The sequence below is a fragment of the Alosa alosa genome, chromosome 4 (genome assembly GCF_017589495.1).
Source record: "Alosa alosa isolate M-15738 ecotype Scorff River chromosome 4, AALO_Geno_1.1, whole genome shotgun sequence".
Taxonomy (NCBI): Eukaryota; Metazoa; Chordata; class Actinopteri; order Clupeiformes; family Clupeidae; genus Alosa; species Alosa alosa.
This window is the reverse complement of record NC_063192.1, coordinates 286,839-307,248: the sequence shown is the minus strand read 5'-3', so window position 1 is coordinate 307,248 and position 20,410 is coordinate 286,839. Positions and strand designations below refer to the sequence as shown.

At 41.2% G+C, this 20,410-nt stretch overlaps 1 protein-coding gene across 4 annotated transcripts in view; it reads left to right on the top strand.

The window, feature by feature from the left end:
• mib2 (MIB E3 ubiquitin protein ligase 2) overlaps positions 1 to 20,410 on the top strand; it is a 252,110-nt gene that overhangs the window by 177,855 nt on the left and 53,845 nt on the right. For all 4 annotated transcript variants that reach the window (XM_048240469.1, XM_048240470.1, XM_048240468.1 and 1 more), the window contains one exon: positions 17,986 to 18,179. In XM_048240469.1, the coding sequence (XP_048096426.1) occupies positions 17,986 to 18,179 (194 nt within the window). The remainder of the gene's footprint in view (positions 1 to 17,985; positions 18,180 to 20,410) is intronic.

The window sequence follows — 20,410 nt, the reverse complement described above, 5'->3', positions numbered from 1 at the left end:
GAATAGATTGTAGAATAGCCAAAGAAGTTGTAGCATTGTTATAAAACCTTTAAAATCTCTAAACAATCACAAGTAGGGCAGTTCATCACAGTTCATTCATTGCAACTGGATTGATGAAAGGTCACTTACACCTGTAGGCTACATTGTATTTGGGAAAAGCAAAAGGTATCAGCATAATGTTATTTATTTATTTATTTCTTTATTTATTATGTATTTATAAACAAAAACATCTCTGTCAGTTCCATGCCGTTTTTTTAACAGCTATCAAAAACAAAGGTCATTTTTGGATAGATGGATTTTTTTGTGAATGTTTCTTCTTCTGCAGAAGATTTTAGTCATCTTTAGTTCATGTGATACTTTATTGTCAATGCACAAATTAAGTAACAGTAGTCTGAAACGAAATGCTGTTTTACATCTAACCAGTGGTGCAAATAACTGACATGTCCAAGTGGGCCTTGATGAAATGCGTCGCTAGACTGTTCATACACATTTTAACGGGCCATAGTTGAAGAGCTGTTGTCCGTTGTTGTTCGTGCAAATATAGGCTGATTCATGTTCCTTTGCATTGTGTAACTGAGGTCCATGGCTTGTCTGGCTTTCACCAGACCAAGCTCAATCTTTTAAGAAATCAAAAAATAAATAGCGGGCAGATCAGGCTGGGTTCACCCAGCCTAGTCCATAGGCGCCCGATATTGTTTAATTTTCCGATTGAGATATCCACGCATATCCACTAAATGCAAAAATGCATCAGGGAGTTATGACAAAACTGTAACTAACAAACTAGATCCTAATAGAAAGCTGTTAGCTTCCCTAAGCTACAAGGTAGGCCTATAAGGTAGGCCTATATACAACATAAATTGTCAATAGGCTATGCTGGCGACACAAATAATATCTCCTTTGGAAACCAATGGCTTACGCCTTACAGTATCAAGCGGACTTAAACTGCCATATCGTGCAAAAAGTTGTAATAAAATTCACGCAGCTCCATGAGTCAAAGAAAGCGCGAATGAAGTAGCCACTTCTAAATGGGACCCACTACAGTAGCTTAAGGTGTGTTGCTAAAGCAGCCATAATGAAATAAAGGTGTCATTGTTTGGATACTTCACACACGTGCTTTTTAATCTCACAGACTACAACTACCAAGCTGGAATCAAAGCACATTGATTCCCCTCTCACACCCTGCACGCACTTCAAACAAATAAACAGGCGTCTCAGTCTCACGCATGTATAGGTAAAACTGTACCAGACCGGTGTAACGTTGGTAAATCTTCCATTTAGGGGTCGACCAATTATCGGCCTGGCCGATTATTAGGGCCGATATTTAGCATTTTTATAATAATTTGTATCGGTCATTTTTTCCACCGATAAGCCGATATTGAAATGGATAAAGAAATATAGCCGCAAGCGGCAATGGCGGTCCCGAGCACCTGCGGGCCTCAACCCGTGACATGTCGGAATCCAACAAAGCACCGACGTGGTGCGATTGTGAAATGTACATATTTGATGCGTGTGCTATTTGTTTTTGCATTTGATTTTCTGCGACATGTTCTTGCTTGGCCAGGTGGGGGCGCAATGCAAGGCAGGCCCATTGGGTGTCATCATAATATATATCAACCTGAGAAATTTCAGACCATTCATTTTAAGCAAAGAACATTTATGATACACTTTTTGGTTGGCCAGATGGTGGCGCTATGTTAGGCATGGAAATTACACATGTGAATATCATCACAATAATGATATCCAAATTTTTTGTAAACGTTCAGATCAATCAGTTAAGGCATTGTCCATTTTCTGGCACATTTCCTGCTTGACCAGGTGGTGGCGCTATGCCAGGCAGGCCCATTGGGTGTCTGGATATCACCATAATTATAATATCTATTAACATGAGAAGTTTCAGACCATTTATGCAAAGCATAGAGCATTTCTGGCACATTTCCTGCTTGGCCAGATGGTGGCGCTATGCTAGGCCTGTGAATTACGAATGTGAATATCATCACAATAATGATGTCTGATATTTTATAAAGTTTCAGATCAATCACTTAAGGCATTGTCCATTTCTGGCACATTTCCTGCTTGGCCAGGTGGTGGCGCTATGTCAGGCAGGTTCTTGGCCACAAACTCAAAACGTGTCTCTCTGAAGCCCTGTTCTAGAATCTTTGTTCTGAAGGCTGTGTTGCTAAGGCAACATCAAATAAACGAAATGATAGTCTTTGAGTATTAAATGTGTACGTGTGATTCCGAATGGATGTGTGTGGTTTGCAATTAGAATAAACAAGAAATAACATTTCCAATAATTTCCCATGATAAATTACATAATATTTGCACCTTCCTTACTTGTGAATCTCACACCGTATTTCAAGTAGGCTACACTAGTGAAATGTAATACAACGTTGCCACCTAGCGTTCAGATAACGTGACATTGCTTGTTTATTCTTTCATCAACTCCATGCTTTTAGGAAAACAATCTTTTTATCATAGTACCCTCTTCAATGAGCGATTACCAGCTCGTTTTTGTAACAGAGATAGCTGTTTATTATCCCTAGGTTTACAGAAACACCTATTCATATTAATACGTAACCTATGGAGTGCTGCCGACCACTGTTCATTACGGCCCAGAATGCCTTGCATGTCTTTACAACAAAACAACACAGTAAAACCTAAATGCCCGTAAACATATGCATTTGCATACTTGTAACATTTTTCATAATACTCTCCCATCCTGATATTTAACAATAATGAAAAATTTAATTTGAATACCGTCAATGTGAAAACAACTCTATTATGTAAGCTATATATAGCTACTGTTCTCCTTGCTGTTTCAGTTCGTAAGTCCATACTATCCCATGGCAGAGCAAGGATTTCATGATTGGGCAAGGTTGCCCCGGAGACATTGTGGCTGCCCAGAGACATTGAGCATACTTGGAAGGCATTATGATAGAAGGTGAATGGTGCAAAGGTGAATGATGAGAGTTACCAAATACCTGTGGGTGGTTTGCCAAATGATGGAAACTTTTGGAATATTTCTTTTTTTTTTTAGCTTATGCACCCTCACACTGGAGTCCCCAGTTCATATACAAAATTTGGTATCGATATGTGACAGTGTTCCTGAGATATGGATCGACTTCCTGTTTCGAGCTTTCACGCCGATTTTGTTTGGCTGTGACGGGCAAACGCTTTCGAAAAATCAAAAATCCTTCTGGTAACTTTTGTGAGGCTTGGTCCAAGGATAATGTACGCCAAGTTTCGCGGCGTTCTCGGATCAAATTGTGACCTGTGAAAATTTAGTTTCGCTTTCTGTTCAATCCAATATGGCGGACGAACGGCACGCCCACCTGACGTCATCTTCGCGACCAACTTACACCGGTACTGACCAGACGTTTTAAAGTTGGAACGGTGTCTCTGTCTCAAAGTGCCTAGGCGCTAGAGCTGACAAAAAATTAGGGAGATGGGAAAAATAATAATAATAATAAAACTTAAGAAGAACAATAAGTGTGCTTGCAAGCACACTTAATAATAATACTCGATAATAATAATAATAACAATCCTTACAAAAACAATAGGGCCTTGCGCCCTTCGGTGCTCGGGCCCTAATAATAATAATCCTTTCAAAAACAATAGTGCCTTGCGCCCTTCGGGCTCGGGCCCTAATGAAACGCGCCACTTTGTCTGTAAAGTGTCTCTCACTCCCTGAATTTGCTACTCTGTGGTCAAGAGCATTGTCCCGCCCACTACACCGTCTGATTTGTTAGTTAGCACGAATACAGCCAATCAGGATCGAAGACTGAACACAGACAAAGTTTAGGATTCTCACTGAGGCAGACTGGGCTTCAGCTGTAGCCTACGGAGCTATTTTTCAAAGGTAAGGAAGGTAGCCTAATTTGCTGAAGTTGCAGTGAATCACAATCATCTACACTGAAGTTACAAAAACACCACTTTGTAAGCTATTGTCTCTTTGATCCGGATCAATAAGTAAAGCACCCACTTCCTTCATTTAGCGAATTCCTGATTGATGCACGTTACTGATTCTGTTTACTAGTTATCCCACAAACTTGGGTGCTGCGCGTCTGGAGTTCTCTGCCTCCGCCTCGTTCGTTAATTGTGAATAACGGGACACCTCGGCGGACATAGTACAGACAAGTCCTAAATTGTGCGATAGCGAACGTCAAAAAGTCAAATTGCTCCTTTTTGAAACGGACTGTCAGAAAAGACTACATGCACCCAGGGCCAACCGTAATTTAATCCGACCTGAACAAAATCGCGTCCTGAGCTGACTATTAACGTTTCTTTCTAGCTTATAGCCTACACATGGACACAAATTGCATGCTTAAATAGCCTAAGAACTATTTTAAAACTGTTTTGTTAAACTATTCAACCGTAACACTTGCCATCACACATGCACCTCTTCCTCTCCCTCTCCCTCTCGTGCACTCACACACACGATGGCAAAGCATCCTCTTTGTGACAGGTCCCTTAACAAGCACATAGCTCATTGTGCAGGCCTACTCTATGAAAATAATTGCTATCACTCAGCTCTTGGATTAACATGATACACAGGATTTACACTTGCAAAGTGATGCAAGTTGATAGACAATTGTGTATCAAAAGAAGAAAGAAAAGTTTGCATAATTAAATGATTTTGAATTAAACTTTTGCAGCATATAGCCTTTACTATCTACCCCCCTTTTTGACAACTGACATATCGGTTTTACATATCGGTTATCGGCCTCCTGTTTTGGTAATAATTGATATCGGTATCGGCCCTGAAAAAACCATATCGGTCGATCCCTACTTCCATTGCACAGAATGATTTTTGTAGCACGTGCAACAAATGACAATTGAAAGATACAATTACAGTGCTGCTATCAATTTGCTTGGTATAACCGCATTTATAGTTTTCTACAAATGCAATTAAATTGGCCTCCATCACTCAACCAACGCTAACGGTAACATTATTGTACCTAGGTCCTTATTGATATTATAAGATTAACGTACCTGCAGTAAAAACCAAGCATGTCCAATAAACATTCTCAGATTTATTTCGGCTTCAAGAAGAAATGGGAATTACATTTCATGTGAACATCGCCCTATCCTTATTAGACGTTCTCTCATGGTAAACTACAGTCCTTGTAGGAAGCGTTCATTGTTTTTCCAACCCACTTTTAACTTCCAACAAAATTACGTCTCACTGCAACGATGCGCCATCTAGTGGACAAACGACTACTTATCGCCAATACTGGAAATGCAGCCATGATGATGATGATGAATATTTGGCTTTCTTTTAATCCTACTGAATTTGTAATTATGTATCGGGCGCTCTAATACCGATAGTATGTGCGCATCCTGTGTGTGTGTGTGTGTGCATGTGTATATGTGTGCACCGCCATCTACAGGCCAATGAGTGTACAGTCACTAAATGTACACATAACCTAAGCGTGGGTGGAGGGGCCCCCAGGGACAAACAAAATTTTTCCTTAAAAGTCTAGTGGGGCTACATACCCACCAAATTTCATGTGCACCGGTGTTTCTGTGTTCCGGGTATCGTTGACCAACTTCGCTAGCGGCGGTCATAAATACGCATTTGATGTTAGGAAGGTGGTTAGTTGATTAAAGACTACTTTTTCCAATAATTTTGCCAATAAAAGGTAAATTGGATATGGGCCTGTAATTGTTTAGCGTGGAGGCATCCAGGTTATTCTTCTAGAGAATGAAGCTTCTGGCTTTACAACAGCTGTTTTCAATGACTTAGGAAAAGTGCCAGACAGCAGTGATACATTCACAATGTGAAGGACATCTGCCGCTATAAGGTGAAAAACAGTTTTGAAGAAATTGGTAGTCAGAGTGTCTAAGCCACATGTGGAAGAGCTGAGATTCTGTTCCGTTTTTTCAAATGTTTCATAGTCAATCAAGCTGAACTCTGACATCAAGTTAAGTTTCCTTCTATTTGTAAGTTCCGGATGTTGAATTAGTAATTGAGCAGATATGTTGAGTCTGATTTTGTCAATTTTACCTTTGAAAAAAGATGAAAACAGCTGAGAGAAGTTCCTGCGCTTGTGAAGGGGGATTTGTTAACTTCTCAACAGTTGAAAATAGATAACGAGTGTTATTTGAACTTCTGCTGATGATGTTAGAAAAGAAAGACTGTCTATATCTATATATGTGCGGGGCATATCTTTATGGATTTTATAGTGGATCTGGAGTTTGTATTTACGCCATTTTCTTTCGGTCTTCCTACACTCTCTTTTTAGGAGTTTAAACACTGGATTTTGCTTCCATGGTGCTTTCTGTTTGTCCTTAACTTTCTTAAATTGTAATGGAGCAATGCCATCCATAATGTTTACCATTTTTGCATAAAAGTGATCCAATAAGTCTTCTACCGAGTCTGACAGTTGTTCGCTATTTTTTTCCTGCAATAGACGACGTTGGTTAGCTTTACTGCAAACTGCTTTTCACTCTCCTTAGAGAACTTTTACAATGTCAATGTCAAAACATCATGTTAAATAGAGATGATAGGCCTACTCTTAGTTATCTCCTTTGCAGCAGATCTAACTTAAACGTTATGCTACTCCATTTAATTGGGAACGTGTCTGCGCTCACAAGAGGGAGAGAGAGCGGCAGGTTCCAGCTGGCTAATTGTTACAGTGCATCAAAATGCTGTACTGTTCTTCATAGGCTTTTTCTTCTTTTTCTTCTTCTTCTTCTAACGCAGTTAATGCAGCTTCAACCGTTTAACGTAGAAACTTCATTCAAACTACGTTCCGTAGGTCTTACTTAGGACATGTGGGCTTTGTATTTTTCATCTTTGTAACTTGCCTAGCCTTTCATCCCCCCAACACACACACCAAGACCCCTGGTAGTTGGGTTACCCCCTTGAGCCGTGGATCTGCCCAAGGTTTCTTCCTTAGTAAGGGAGTTTTTCCTTGGCCCTGTTGCTCTTGGGTGCTCCTTGTTGGTGCCCCCGATCCCTATCCTCCCCCACCTTTCTTATGCCCTTGCCACTTAATCTACTAAACCCCTCTTCTACTGCACTCCCCATAAATGCACAAATAGGCTGACACCAGACATATTTTCACTGCATTTCTTACATCCAGTAACTATATGCACGTGACAATAAACTTCCTTGTATCCTTGTAACTTTTATACTTTTTAAACTATTAATTAAAAACTATTCAAATTTAAAAAATATTTTAAATATTTTTTTACAGGTTTAAATATTTTAACCTAGCAACCACCACAACTAACCTAGCAACAGCCTAGCAACCATGTCAAATACCCTAGCAACAGCCTAACAACCATGTCAAATACCCTAGAAACAGCCTAGCAACCACTTCCACAGTTACAACCTAGTAACCAATATAGCAACCAATGCGTTTAACCTAGCAACCAGCATAGCAACCACCACAACTACCCTAGCAACAGCCTAGCAACCACCTCAAGTACCCTAGCAACAGCCTAGCAACCATGTCAAATACCCTAGCAACAGCCTAGCAACCACTTCCACTGTTACAACCTACCAACCAACATAGCAACCAATGAGTTTAACCTAGCAACCAGCATAGCAACCACCACAACTAACCTAGCAACAGCCTAGCAACCACTTCAAGTACCCTACCAACAGCCTAGCAACCATTGCAAATACCCTAGCAACAGCCTAGCAACCACTTCCACAGTTACAACCTAGCAACCAATGAGTTTAACCTAGTAACCAGCATAGCAACCACCACACCTAACCTAGCAACAGCCTAGCAACCACCTCAAGTACCCTAGTAACATCTTAGCAACCATGTCAAATACCCTAGCAACAGCCTAGCAACCACTTCCACAGTTACAACCTAGCAACCAACATAGCAACCAATGAGTTTAACCTAGCATTCAGCATAGCAATCACCACAACTAACCTAGCAACAGCCTAGCAACCACCTCAAGTACCCTAGCAACAGCCTAGCAACCATGTACAATACCCTAGCAACAGCATAGCAACCACCACAATGTCAACCTAGCAACCACCATAGCAACCAACAGGATTACCCAAGCAACCAGCATAACAACAATTTAATTTGGCATAACAACCAACATATGTACCCTAGCAACACTATTGCAACTATATCTGCCTTATTTGTTTTTACTCTGTATGATATTTTACATCATATTTTTTGCATTTTCATGCACTGTATGTTTCATGCATGCAACCCAATGTGGCTCTTGAGCCAAAACGTTTGCCCACCTCTGTGTTAATGTCATCAGAGGCTCGGTTAAGATCTCTGCCCCAGTCCAACTCAGCTCTGTGCTATTTGGTCTGAAATATTCCCTGTGATTTCAGAAAAGGTTAACATTTTCAATAAAATGTATCCTAACTGAAAAGCATGTTATTGCGAGCCAGTGTTTAAACTGAATACATTACATTACATTACATTTGGCTGACGCATTTTTAGCCAAAGCGACTAACAACATGGTAAACAGTTTAAGTTTTAGAGCAATTCTCAACAATTTTAGGACAATTTAAAAAAACATTAGAGTACAGTAAGAATAAGTGCATCAGTGAGTGCGAAACATGAAATGAATAGTCTGGTAAATACAAAGCTTCCCTCTGCTGGGAGTGGGCCACTGATGAAAATTTGTATTCCAAGCTGATATAGGGCCTAGAAATGTTCCTTGAAATCTTATTGGACATACAGCTGTTCTTTGTAAATGTTATTTGCTCCAACATGCACAACGATGCGTTTGATAGAACTGTTCTGCAAGTTTGATTTTTTGTTAATTTGGGAAACAACATAAAATCATCCTTTCCCCATTTAAAAGTCTCACAGCAGAGTCGCCTGCAACGAGGGTTGTGGGATGAACAGGTTTCAAGTGCTGCTTCTTGTCTGTGCCCATCTTTCTATTGTTGTGGTTTGATCGCTGCCTGCTTTGGGTCTGTTCCCTGGGAAATTCCTCTCTTACTTCCCAGAGGCATTCACATCTGTTCCATAGTTTTAGGGGCTGTGGGTTTCCCTTAGGACCACAAGCTCTGTAGTTTGCTGATCTGTCTGTATTTCTGATACGAGGCCTGTAGTTAACATCTGAGTTTACTGGTGTTGAGGTAATTGCAGTTCTTGTATTACATGTTTTGTTTTTTGATCTGGCACCTTGACTGTGCCAAGGCTCTGTACTCACATTTCCCTTTGTGAGGTCAATGCATTCATCTGCTCTGTTAGCAGTGATATTCGACTGCTGGGTTACATTCTCTGCATTTCCAGTTGTTGCTGTACTCACTTCATGAGATGTCTCTCTTAGTTCATCTGTCTTTGATGGAAGGGCATCAATCTTTGACTCCAAAGTAGAAATCTTCTGTTCTAGCTCAGTACATTTTCCACATGATCTCCTGGGTCTCGGGCCGGAGGAGGAGCGCATTTTATTTTAATCTAACTTCAAGGTGATTAGCCATTCAGTTTTTGCCCATTGGCTTGGCTGGCTCATGTAATGTAAAAACTATCCACTAAAGTTCTCTGTCTTTGCTAATCTAGCTTGTAAATGAAATAAAAGATTAAAAAAGGATGGAAATTGCTAGGGATAGGTCATGCATGAGCAGTGTGAAATGCATCCTACTCGCTTAGTAGGAGTAGGAAGAGGAAGCAGTGTTGGCTTAGCCTACTCAGTAATAATAGGCTAGTAGTGTAAGGGATTACAATTTCCAAAACTATTTTTTAGTAGCCATAGGTGTGTAGATTTGAACAAAATCTGGTTTGGTTCTTAACGGGAGCATTTACCGCCTGAAATATCCGATTTTGTTTACCACGCTCGGAGTTATAGTGCTGGCCTGATGGGTCGCCTATTTACACCATTTCAACGGCACATTAACGGTTAGACCAAGAATTCTCGTCATGAAATTAAAATACCAGTGGAGCTCCAAGCGGTTGTGTACACGCAGATTACAACACTGTTTACAGCTCTTCGAGTCACGGTAAACTGTCATTTTTAGTACATAGCTAATTTAGATACACCTATGTTGTGGGTGGTTGCATTTCTTTAGGAGTTCACCGTCTTGGTTTGTATAGAAATGGATATTAAGTGACACATACACGCAAGACGGCGGAAATACGGGACCGACGGCAATAGGGGGAGTTCCTATATAGGCTAGTTAAGGTAACACACTAGCATGGTGCTCTTGAGCAGTCCAAACAGGCAAGCTTATTTTACAGCCTATTTTAGTTAATTAATATTTCACTGGGTGATATTGCCATGGATTTATGATTGTTCTTCTGTTAGAAACTCTAGAACTTCGGATGAGAGCATGAAGGATCACGGAGCATGAATTCATTTGTGTATGAATAAATAAACTTTTTTCAAAGTGGTGAAATCACAATAGTGGTCTTGACAGTGTTTGCATCAACGAACCTTTGACCAATGAGAAGGTATGGAGGAGCTAGGTTTTGGAGAGCTTTGTAGGTGAGGAGAAGTAATTTAAAGGTGATCCTATGTTTGACTATGAACCAGTGGATGTTGTGGAGGACAGGGGTGATGTGGTTGTGATGGCGGGTGCAGGTGAGAAGGCGCCAGTGGGCAGCTGACTTCTGGATGTATTGAAGCTTTGATTGGTAGTTTTGTTTAATACTCCATAGAGAATGCAGAACAAACAAATTAACAAATAATAAAAAAGTCAGTGCACCACATGATGTTTTTATACTGACCAACCCGGTGGATTTGCTGGCAGTCTGAAGAGCACTGGAAGCACAGATCTGAAGTCAGAGCAATCTTTCTGAGCAGGTGATCTCAGCTCAGCAGCAGTGCAGTGGTCATGGCAGCGTCAGATCTCTCACTCACAGAGTAGGCTCACAGTAACCCTGAGCGATCTCTCCAACCAGACATTGGAAGTGCAGCTTACACGTTATTCATGGATCGATGGAAGATGAATCTCAATAGAGCTAGCAAATATGGCTCTAGCCAATCTCTTCAGTCCAATGGAGTAATGTACAGGTACATGTTCTGAGATTGTTCTCAGCCAACCAATAGGCAGATTGAACAATCAAATATAATGTTTATACACTATGAATAAGTCAATGAACAAGTATAAGCATAAACAAAACATTACATAAAATAACTAAAATTACAACGAATCAAACAAAAACATGAAGCTGAACAGAGCGGAGTGATTCGCCTGTGTTTTGTCTGAATTTCTGCATACCGTAAAATGTCAAATAATATCCGAGTCCCAATACAAATAGATTAGATTAGATTAGATTCAACTTTATTGTCATTGTGCAGAGTACAAGTGCAGAGTCAACAAAATGCAGTTTGTTTCTAACCAGAAGTGCAAAAAAGCAGGAAAAAGTGCAATGTGATATACAAAGTAGGTGGTGCATAGACAGGACAAAAGATATAGTGCAGTGTAGACAGTAGTATACTGTTGTTTTCAGAAGGTGGTATAGAGTCATATCAATTAAATATAAGTATTTGCAGTGTATAGCAGTAACCTTATAAGAGAAGAATAAATATGGCTATGTAATATTGAGCAATGCATGAACAACATGTACAGATATGTGCAATGTAGTAGCAGTACCATTATAGTAGTAGTAAGGACAATATAGATATATGCAGTGTATTAACAGAATATATTACAGTACCATTGTAGTGCAGAGACAGTAACATTATAATAGTATTAAGAATAAGTGTATGTGCAGGATGAAGAGCAGTAGAATATGGCTATATATATAGACATTATGGATGGGATAGGGTAGTGCAGTTGATGGGGGCTGGGGATGTCCGCCTCCTTGTTGTCCCTGTCAAGGCTGTCATGGTCGTGGACACCTCAACAGGCACAGGCAAGGAGGCATCAGGTGGAGGCGGGGGGTGATGGGGGATAGTTCGTTGGATGTCACCGGGATGCAGAGCTAGAGTTCAGTAGGGTGACAGCCGCAGGAAAGAAGCTTCCTCTGAACCTGCTGGTTCGGGTGCGGAGAGACCTGTAACGCCTCCCGGAGGGGAGTGGGGTGAACAGTCTGTGGTTGGGGTGAGAACAGTCTTTGATGATGCTGCCCAACGCATCTTTGGTGATGCGTTGGGCAGTTTTTACCACCCTCTGCAGTGCTTTCCAGTCATGGGCAGAGTAGTTGTCATACCAAACTGTGACACAGTTGGTGAGGATGCTTTCGATGGTGCACCGGTAGAAGTCTGGATCTGAAGAGACAGATGGACCTTCTTTAGTCTCATCAGAAAGAAAAGACGCTGGTGAGCCTTTTTGATCAGGGTAGAGGTAGAGGGGTCCAAGAGAGGTCCTCAGAGATGTGGACACCCAAAAACTGCCACCTCAGTCCCGTTGATGAGAATGGGTGTGTGTGTGCCAGCTTTGGACTTCCTGAAGTCCACAATGAGCTCTTTGGTCTTCTTGGTGTTGAGAGCCAGGTTGTTATCAGTGCATAACAATGTTAGGTGCTGGACCTCCTCCCTGTAGGCCGTCTCAACGATGAGACCAATCACCATAGTGTCATCTGCAAACTTGACAATGATGTTAGAGCCATGTATAAGTGTGCAGTCGTAGGTGAAGAGGGAGTAGAAGAGAGGGCTCAGCACACATCCCTGTGGAACACCGGTGTTCAGGGTGATGGTTGAGGAGGTGTGGTTATCTAACCTAACAGACTGAGGTCTGTTGGTTAGGAAGTCCAGAATCCAGTTACAAAGGGAGGTATTGATGCCGTTCTCTGAGTTTGGTGATCAGTTTGGAGGGGATGATGGTGTTGAATGCTGAGCTGAAGTCAATGAACAGCATTCTTACATAGGTGTTGCTATTGTCAAGGTGGGACAGGGCAGAGTGAAGTGCCTTTGAGATGGCATCCATCCTGTTCTGACGGTAGGAGAATTGGAAGGGGTCTAGTGAGCGTGGTAAACATGTCTTGAGGTGGGCGAGGACCAGCCAAATAGATGCCTGTCTCTTTTAAACGCTTGGTGTGGTTACAGGTTTGGGTTAAAAGCCATTCTCAAATAGAGGCCTGGTCTGTTTTTTTAGTTTCGGTTTGTAATTCATCTTTTAAAACCCGTCAGATCGTCTGTTTAAGCCAGTACGGTGTAGACTGGGCACGCGAACGTTACGATTAGATGGCATTAAAAGACTGCGGTGGGGAAAAGCTAGAGTTCCAAATTGTATAACTTTTTTCAATATGAACTATGCCTATATGTCCGACTTCGGCATCGTTCAATGAATCCCTTTTGTTTCAAATTTGCGGATAGGCCGATGGTAAGCTTGTTTTTATGCTGGCAACAAAACAAAAGGGTTCACAAACGTTATTCTTTATTCTCAATGCGTACCGCCATGGAGATGAAGAGAAAGAAGTAGGCTATGATTTGAAATGTAAGCTGACTGTTGTCAAATTTGCCAAATAAAATATGGGAGAAACGATATGGTTCATGCTCTCTTATGCTGTTTCATTCGTGCCAAAATTTTTGCATAAATAATTCCTGAACAGTTTTGGTCAGGGCTGAAAATGTATGAACTGTATTTGACAGAGGATAGGTTGCTAGTGACAAAATATGAGATTTCAGTGTGATACGATCTCTTTGTGAATTACATTTGATTAAAAACGTGTTTCATCTGTTCTGGCTATCCCCGCTATTTGGATCTTATCTCACTCAATGAACAACATCTAAAAACTTGAAATGAATGATGATCCGTAATTTTCATCGGATAGCCTAGTCATACAGTGGGCATCGCTTTCAAATGGCCACTTCAGTCGCGCATTACGAGGCGTGAAGCTGCATGAAGCTTTAGTACCACTTTCAGCCACTGTGCGTCGCTCTGCCACTGTACATCGCTCTGCCTGCCGCCCCTTCTGAAAAAGCTCGATTTACCTCGATTTAGGCTACTTGGGTATGGCTTAAGGCTTGACTACTGGTAACGAAAATCAAAATCGAAATTTGCTATCTACATTATTGTCAGTGTTGGGGTAATACAACTACGCAAATCAAAACAGTGGTGTGATAATTGAGCCAGTAGAGAAATAACTGTTCAGAATTAATCTGTAGCCTTGGGTAGGCTTCTGCGACGTTTTTAACAGGCTACGATATAGAGGCTTAGACAACTATGACCCACGTTTTGGTTTCGTAAATTAATTCGCCCTACTTTTTGACTGCAATGTAGTCAATTGACTGCTTGACAGGTTATTTTTATTTTTCTGTACAATAAACAAATATATCTGCTTTATGCCGCAGAATTACACACTTGGCCAGCCTATAGAACGGGCACATTTTGGAGAGAATAGAGAATGCGCATACGCAAGAATCTGTAGGCTATTTGTGGCTGGTTACCAGCAAACAATGTTTAATGCATTAACTCAAGACGTCAAACCTTTTCTAAACAATACAAACAGAAAGGATGCAGCAGGCAGCAAATATAGAAGAGTAATTTGCAGTGGAAGAACAAAATGCTGAATGAAGCCCAAGGATATGAAGGCATATCTGGCAAGTTGTTATTTTTTGAAGACGTAAATGGCTATAAGCCTAGTTTGCAAGAAGGAGACATAAAGCGTGAGCATGCCACACTATCCACAGCTGTGATAGCGGGGGGTAGGAGGATTGCTGTTAGCGCAGGATTTATATACAATTCTTCAACAGAAGGCCTGCCTCGAATGCAGGCTTGCCCAGAAAAAAGGCCTGTGGTTTGCGCAGCCTACAGTAAGTAGGTCAGTGAGTTAGGAGTCCTCTAGACTTCTTTTAAGCTGTCTCAGAGGTGGAAAGTTGCGTTCGTTGGGGGCAGGGCCGGATTAACAATTCATAGACCCTTGGGAACAAATGTCTGATGGCCCCCCCTGCCCCCCAGCCAACGTGAATTGGGCGGTCAGTTAATAGGCCTATCTGTGAGGCCAAGCCTCACCAAGTAGCCTGTTTGTTTACAACTAACATTACACTTAATTAAACTGCTTATAGGCTATGCCGAAATAGTTTCAACATTTTGAATATCAGTGTCAGGTGAATTAGGAAATGCCTTATGGCTGAAAGCTGCTTGGGATCCCCCCTGTCAAGCAATAACCAACAAAAAGTTAAAAACAGATTACATGATGCGGGTCACTGACATAATGCGCAAATAATATAGCCTAGATATTCCAATATATTCGAAAACATGTGTTTATTTTAGAGGGGATATTCGAACGTCATTTTTGAGCAATTTTGACAGCCCTAGTCCACTGTGAAGCTCATGTCGTCTATTAACACCTTCCACATAACCCGGTGAGTGGGGGTTAAGCTATAATGCGTGTGAAATAGCACCATTGAGTAGCCTATGCGAAAATAGCCTTAAAATCGTTCGGTGTTGTGTGCCTTCTGGTTTCTCCACCTACTGGTTTCCTTGCGCGCGTGCATGCGCTGGAAACAGTTTGTCAGACATTCACAAACAAGTTGTTTTAGGTGGTTTGAAATTAAGCTTTTCATGCCATGGCTGGCGGCTACTACATTACAGCCACTTTCGGACAAAAGACATAAAAAAAAATATATGTTTTGAAAACTAACATTAAACTGGATTTGATCCTGCAAAAGCAACACACGCGTGACTCTCTCCATCCTGATTCCCTATTCTTTGAGCCAACTAATATGTTACGCGAATCAATTAACTATTGTAGGCTACCATTAATTAATAACGTAGGCAACATGTTGTCCAGGCTATCTGAAACAAGTTGTTGCCTCTCATCTACAACAACTGGTTACCTTGGGCTGCTACAGTCGTCAGTGCACTATGCACAGTAGGCCTATGCTACTCTTTGTGGTTGATCAACTAAAAATAAAAGATGTATTTGGTGATGCCGTTATTGTAGGCCTAGTAGACCTAAATTCTGAGAAATTAAATGGTACAAGAAACGATCTACATAGCGCTGGTGTTGCGGTCTGCCGAAATTAAAGCGTTAAGCCCAGCGGTTATGAGTCATAAACAAAATATTTTAATGATATTGGTCATTTTATGGTGGGTCAGTTAAAATTAATTAAATATATATTTTCTACAAATAGGCCTACTTAAAATATCCACGAGAAGGCTAGCATCAATACAGTAAAAGCATCAATACAGTAAAGTCAACAGTAAAGAAGCTGAAGACGCGAGTTAAAATAATAAAGACACCCCTTCAGGAAAAGCGATATAGGCTATGGGAAATATTGGGAAAAGTTCTTAAAGATGACAGTAGTACAAGTTATGGTCTATGTAGGCCTACTTCTTGCGAAGCCATTTAAAAGTATGACAGCCAAAACGGGCAGCCTGCAGGAATAAATGTTATGGCACAGACTACACAGCCATATCTACCGGTATGTATAGGTTCGCGCATGCATAAAAGTTACCTTAGTTCGTTGTGTTTGTGACTTTAAACAGTGGATGTGCTTTAGTAAATGTGCTTTGTGCTTCATTCAGCATTATAAACCAGTTCTTACGCTAACGTTTTGACCAGCAATGTATCTCTCTTGCCTATACCTTGCCTCACCATTTCTGTTTTCGAAAGAAAGATGTATGTCCATGGCCTTCAAATCTTATCCTAGTGTTCAAATCCTTGGTGGTTGCGTGCGTGCTTGCACTCTTATTCTCATTCTCTCTCCTGCGCAAACATTATGTCCTGCATGCCTACTGCGTGTAGTTCTACTGCATAAAGTTTCGCAAATAAATTAGTTTGTTTTACAGAAATGGCCTACTGTCACAGTGCATGCAGGCTATAACCAAAAGCACACATTTTGTAAATAAGCGGGTCGGATCGCGGGTCGGGTATAATTTTGTCTTAATTAATATTCGTGGTCGGGTTGATTAAAATATCGGGCGACCGCGGGCCGCTTGTGACCAAACCCGCGCAACACTGATAGCGCACCAGACCGCGATGTCTTCAAGGGTTGAATGAAGGGAGTTTGCAAAAATTAGTGTATTTTTCAAGTCAATAAACATTCTTAATTTTCGAATGTCTTTGTCAGGGAACATCTGACTTTTAAAAACCATAGGCCTGGTAGTAGCTCAGACAAGGAGTTATAAGATAAAGGCAATACCATTTGTGTCACCTAATGCAGTTCAGTGAATTAGCAAGATACCATCCGGTATCTGTATCGGCGCCTATGATCAGCGTATCTCGCGGTTGCATCCATACAAACAAACATGCAATGTGAACGTCTGGGATTGGGGAGAGCACTAAATCCTCTTCTGAATAAGCACGAAGTCATGCCTTTAAATGAAAAACACTCTTTAATAATCAAAAAAATAAATGCTAATGAAGTGACCACTGAACTTGTGACCATCAAAAATCGTTTATCGCCTGTAACTCCGTAATAACAGGACGTAACAGGAAGGCATTTGGCTGAGCAACGGAGGTTAATATGCTCTATATTTTGTCCAAATGATGTCTGTCTATCATCGTTACACTCGGAGAAAACCAGAATGTTTAATTTGTCCTGCGTTTCTTCTACGGCTGCAAACGGGATTCACTCGCCGTTAACCAAATATTTCTTTATTAGGGCAGGGCAGGCATATTTCTAGCTATTGAATTATTTCTAAACCAGTCTGCTAAAGTCTGTAGTGAAGTCTGTGTAGGGTTTTCCAGCTCCATTTCTTTTTACGAGACACCCTGCTCACTTGAGACCTCTGCCGGTTGTTGCAGCGTCGTTGCAGCGTCACTGGAAAAATACAAATTAAAGTCGCGTGATCCCGCACGCGGACCGCGAGGGAAGCTGGCCAAGTCGAAGCACTGCCCACTGTATGAGTAGACATTCAGTATGTTTGAAATAATTAATTTGATAATATTTTCCATCTTTGCAGAGGAAAAGTTTTGTGAATTAAAGGCCTGTCTCATATAGACGCCTGTCTCTAATATTAGCCGGTGTAGTTTGGCAATTTGGGAAAATAAAAGCCTGGGCTATTATTTGGAGTTTTACGGTGTGTCCACTAAACTAGTAGTGGAAATTTGATTGTTTTTCCCCCAGATTAAGCAAAAATGTCCATGCATGTTATGAAGTAACCAATGTTTTTTTTTATTATTATTCCTGTGTATTTGTGTGTCTGTTTCATAGGTTGCAGCAGCTCCAGGCAGTTACATGTGGTACAAGTGGCAGCAGTAGCAGCTTGAGAAGAGTTCACACCACACCTAATACAATGACGAACTTGGCCATGCCCTGTGCTCCTGGCCCAAGTGAATGCCTCATCTGTTCTGAACTGGCACTGCTTGTTCTTTTCTCCCCATGCCAGCACAGTGTGGCCTGTGAAGGTTTGTGTACACACCACATACAAATATTTGTGTCACATTCTGACTCACAAGTGGAAATAACCTGATGTAATCTTATGAAAAAATAAATTACTTAGTAGCACTATTGTTATAGTTGGGTCCATATTTAGACACTATGCAGGTTTAGATATTGCTGGCGACTGTAGAGCAGCACCATTCATTCCGACATACCCCCACTCTGACATTGACGTCTAATTGTCGGAGTGGCGGCATTTCCATTGTTTTCAAACGTCCCACCACTCCGACAATTTCTGTTTCCATTGTCGGAGTGGCGGTACTTTACTTTTTTTTCAAACGTCCCACCATTCCGACATGAGGCCATTAATGTAAATTTCATTACTATCATTGTACTTTAATTACAGTGCATGGGAATGTACTATCCACTTATTTAACTGTTCAGCCATTCCAACTATATTAAACCACCACCTACCTAGCAACCAACATAGCAACCACCTCAAGTACCCTAGCAACAGCCTAGCAACCATGTCAAATACCCTAGCAACAGCCTAGCAACCATATCAAATACTCTAGCAACAGCCTAGCAACCACTTCCACAGTTACAACCTAGCAACCAATATAGCAACCAATGTGTTTAACCTAGCAACCACCACAACTAACCTAGCAACAGCCTAGCAACCACCTTAAGTACCCTAGCAACAGCCTAGCAACCATGTCAAATACCCTAGCAACAGCCTAGCAACCACCTAAAGTACCCTAGCAACAGCCTAGCAACCATGTCAAATAGTCTAACAACAGCCTAGCAACAACTTCCACAGTTACAACCTAGTAACCAATATAACATCCAATGACTTTAACCTAGCAACCAGCATAGCAACCACCACAACTAACCTAGCAACAGCCTAGCAACCACCTCAAGTACCCTAGCAACAGCCTAGCAACCATGTTAAATACCCTAGCAACAGCCTAGCAACCACTTCCACATTTACAACCTAGCAATCAATATACACTGCGTGAAAAGTGTGATTTTCGTCCCCGTAAACGCCCGGAGATCTCCCTCATTTTTGGCAGTTGCCGACAATTTGCAACCCGCAAATGTCACGTTTGTCTGTGCCACAAATTGTCAGAACCGTACTATAACGTATGTGGAGAGCTCACAGAGTGCTAATGGCTCTAATTAGCATATGAATGCAGTGAAACCGCGCCTGGCCAGGCCTGGCTTGAATGTCCTTACTCAGTATTGGATGAAACCACTACTTTCAAACAAGAAAAAATCACTCGTGATTGGCAGCAAAACCACACCTGGCCAGGCCAGGCTTGAATTTCCTTACTCAGTATTGGATGAAACCACAACTTTCAAACAATAAAAATCACTCGTGATTGTTTGGCAGATCTGTCAGTATTGGTCACCCTGGCTCATAATAAATGTAAACCCCAACAATAAAATAATAATGTTTGTATATATATATATATATATATATATATATATATATATATATATATATATATATACACACACACATTATATTCATATTATATGTTTTTATGCTGTATATTCATGTCATTGTTATCCTATGCTACACTATTATTACCATCAAGGACATGAATGAATTTCTAGAGGAAAGGAACACTTGCCAGGAACATGTTTATGCAAAGAAAGAGCTTTATTAAAACAAACACACAACTATGTGCAAAGCGAGGATCTGCTCACACAACAAAGGGGTAGTCTTACCCTCTTCTCGATCGACTCAAAAAATACACTTTAATAAAGCAACTTCCACTGGTTCTGCTCACTTGTTCTTTAGCAAGGCTACTTGGCTACTCTTAGCTTTGGTTTTAGGCTAGGGTACTTTTAGCTTAGCTAGCAGTCATCGAACATATTCTTACTGCAAGCTTGGGATTGTGCACCCGTCCAGGGGCGCCTGCAGGAATTAATGCTATGGTACGCACACTCTGGTAGGTTACGGCTGGCTACCGCGGCTCTGATTTCCCGACAGCAGATGTCCATTCTCCTAGCGAGACAAGTAACCATAGACATAATATTATGTCTATGCAAGTAACCACTCACCATTTCTCCAAGCAAAGGGAAGTGCTCGTTTAAAGGTCCCCTCTTCTAGAAGGAATGAGTGCCGACAATCGCGGATGCGTTGTTTATGAACCACATTCACATCCACATACATCCAAGTAACGTGAAGTAGTAGCCTGATCAAACTGTAGGCTAGCTTTCTGTTCTGAATTTGCCGCCGCACACTACG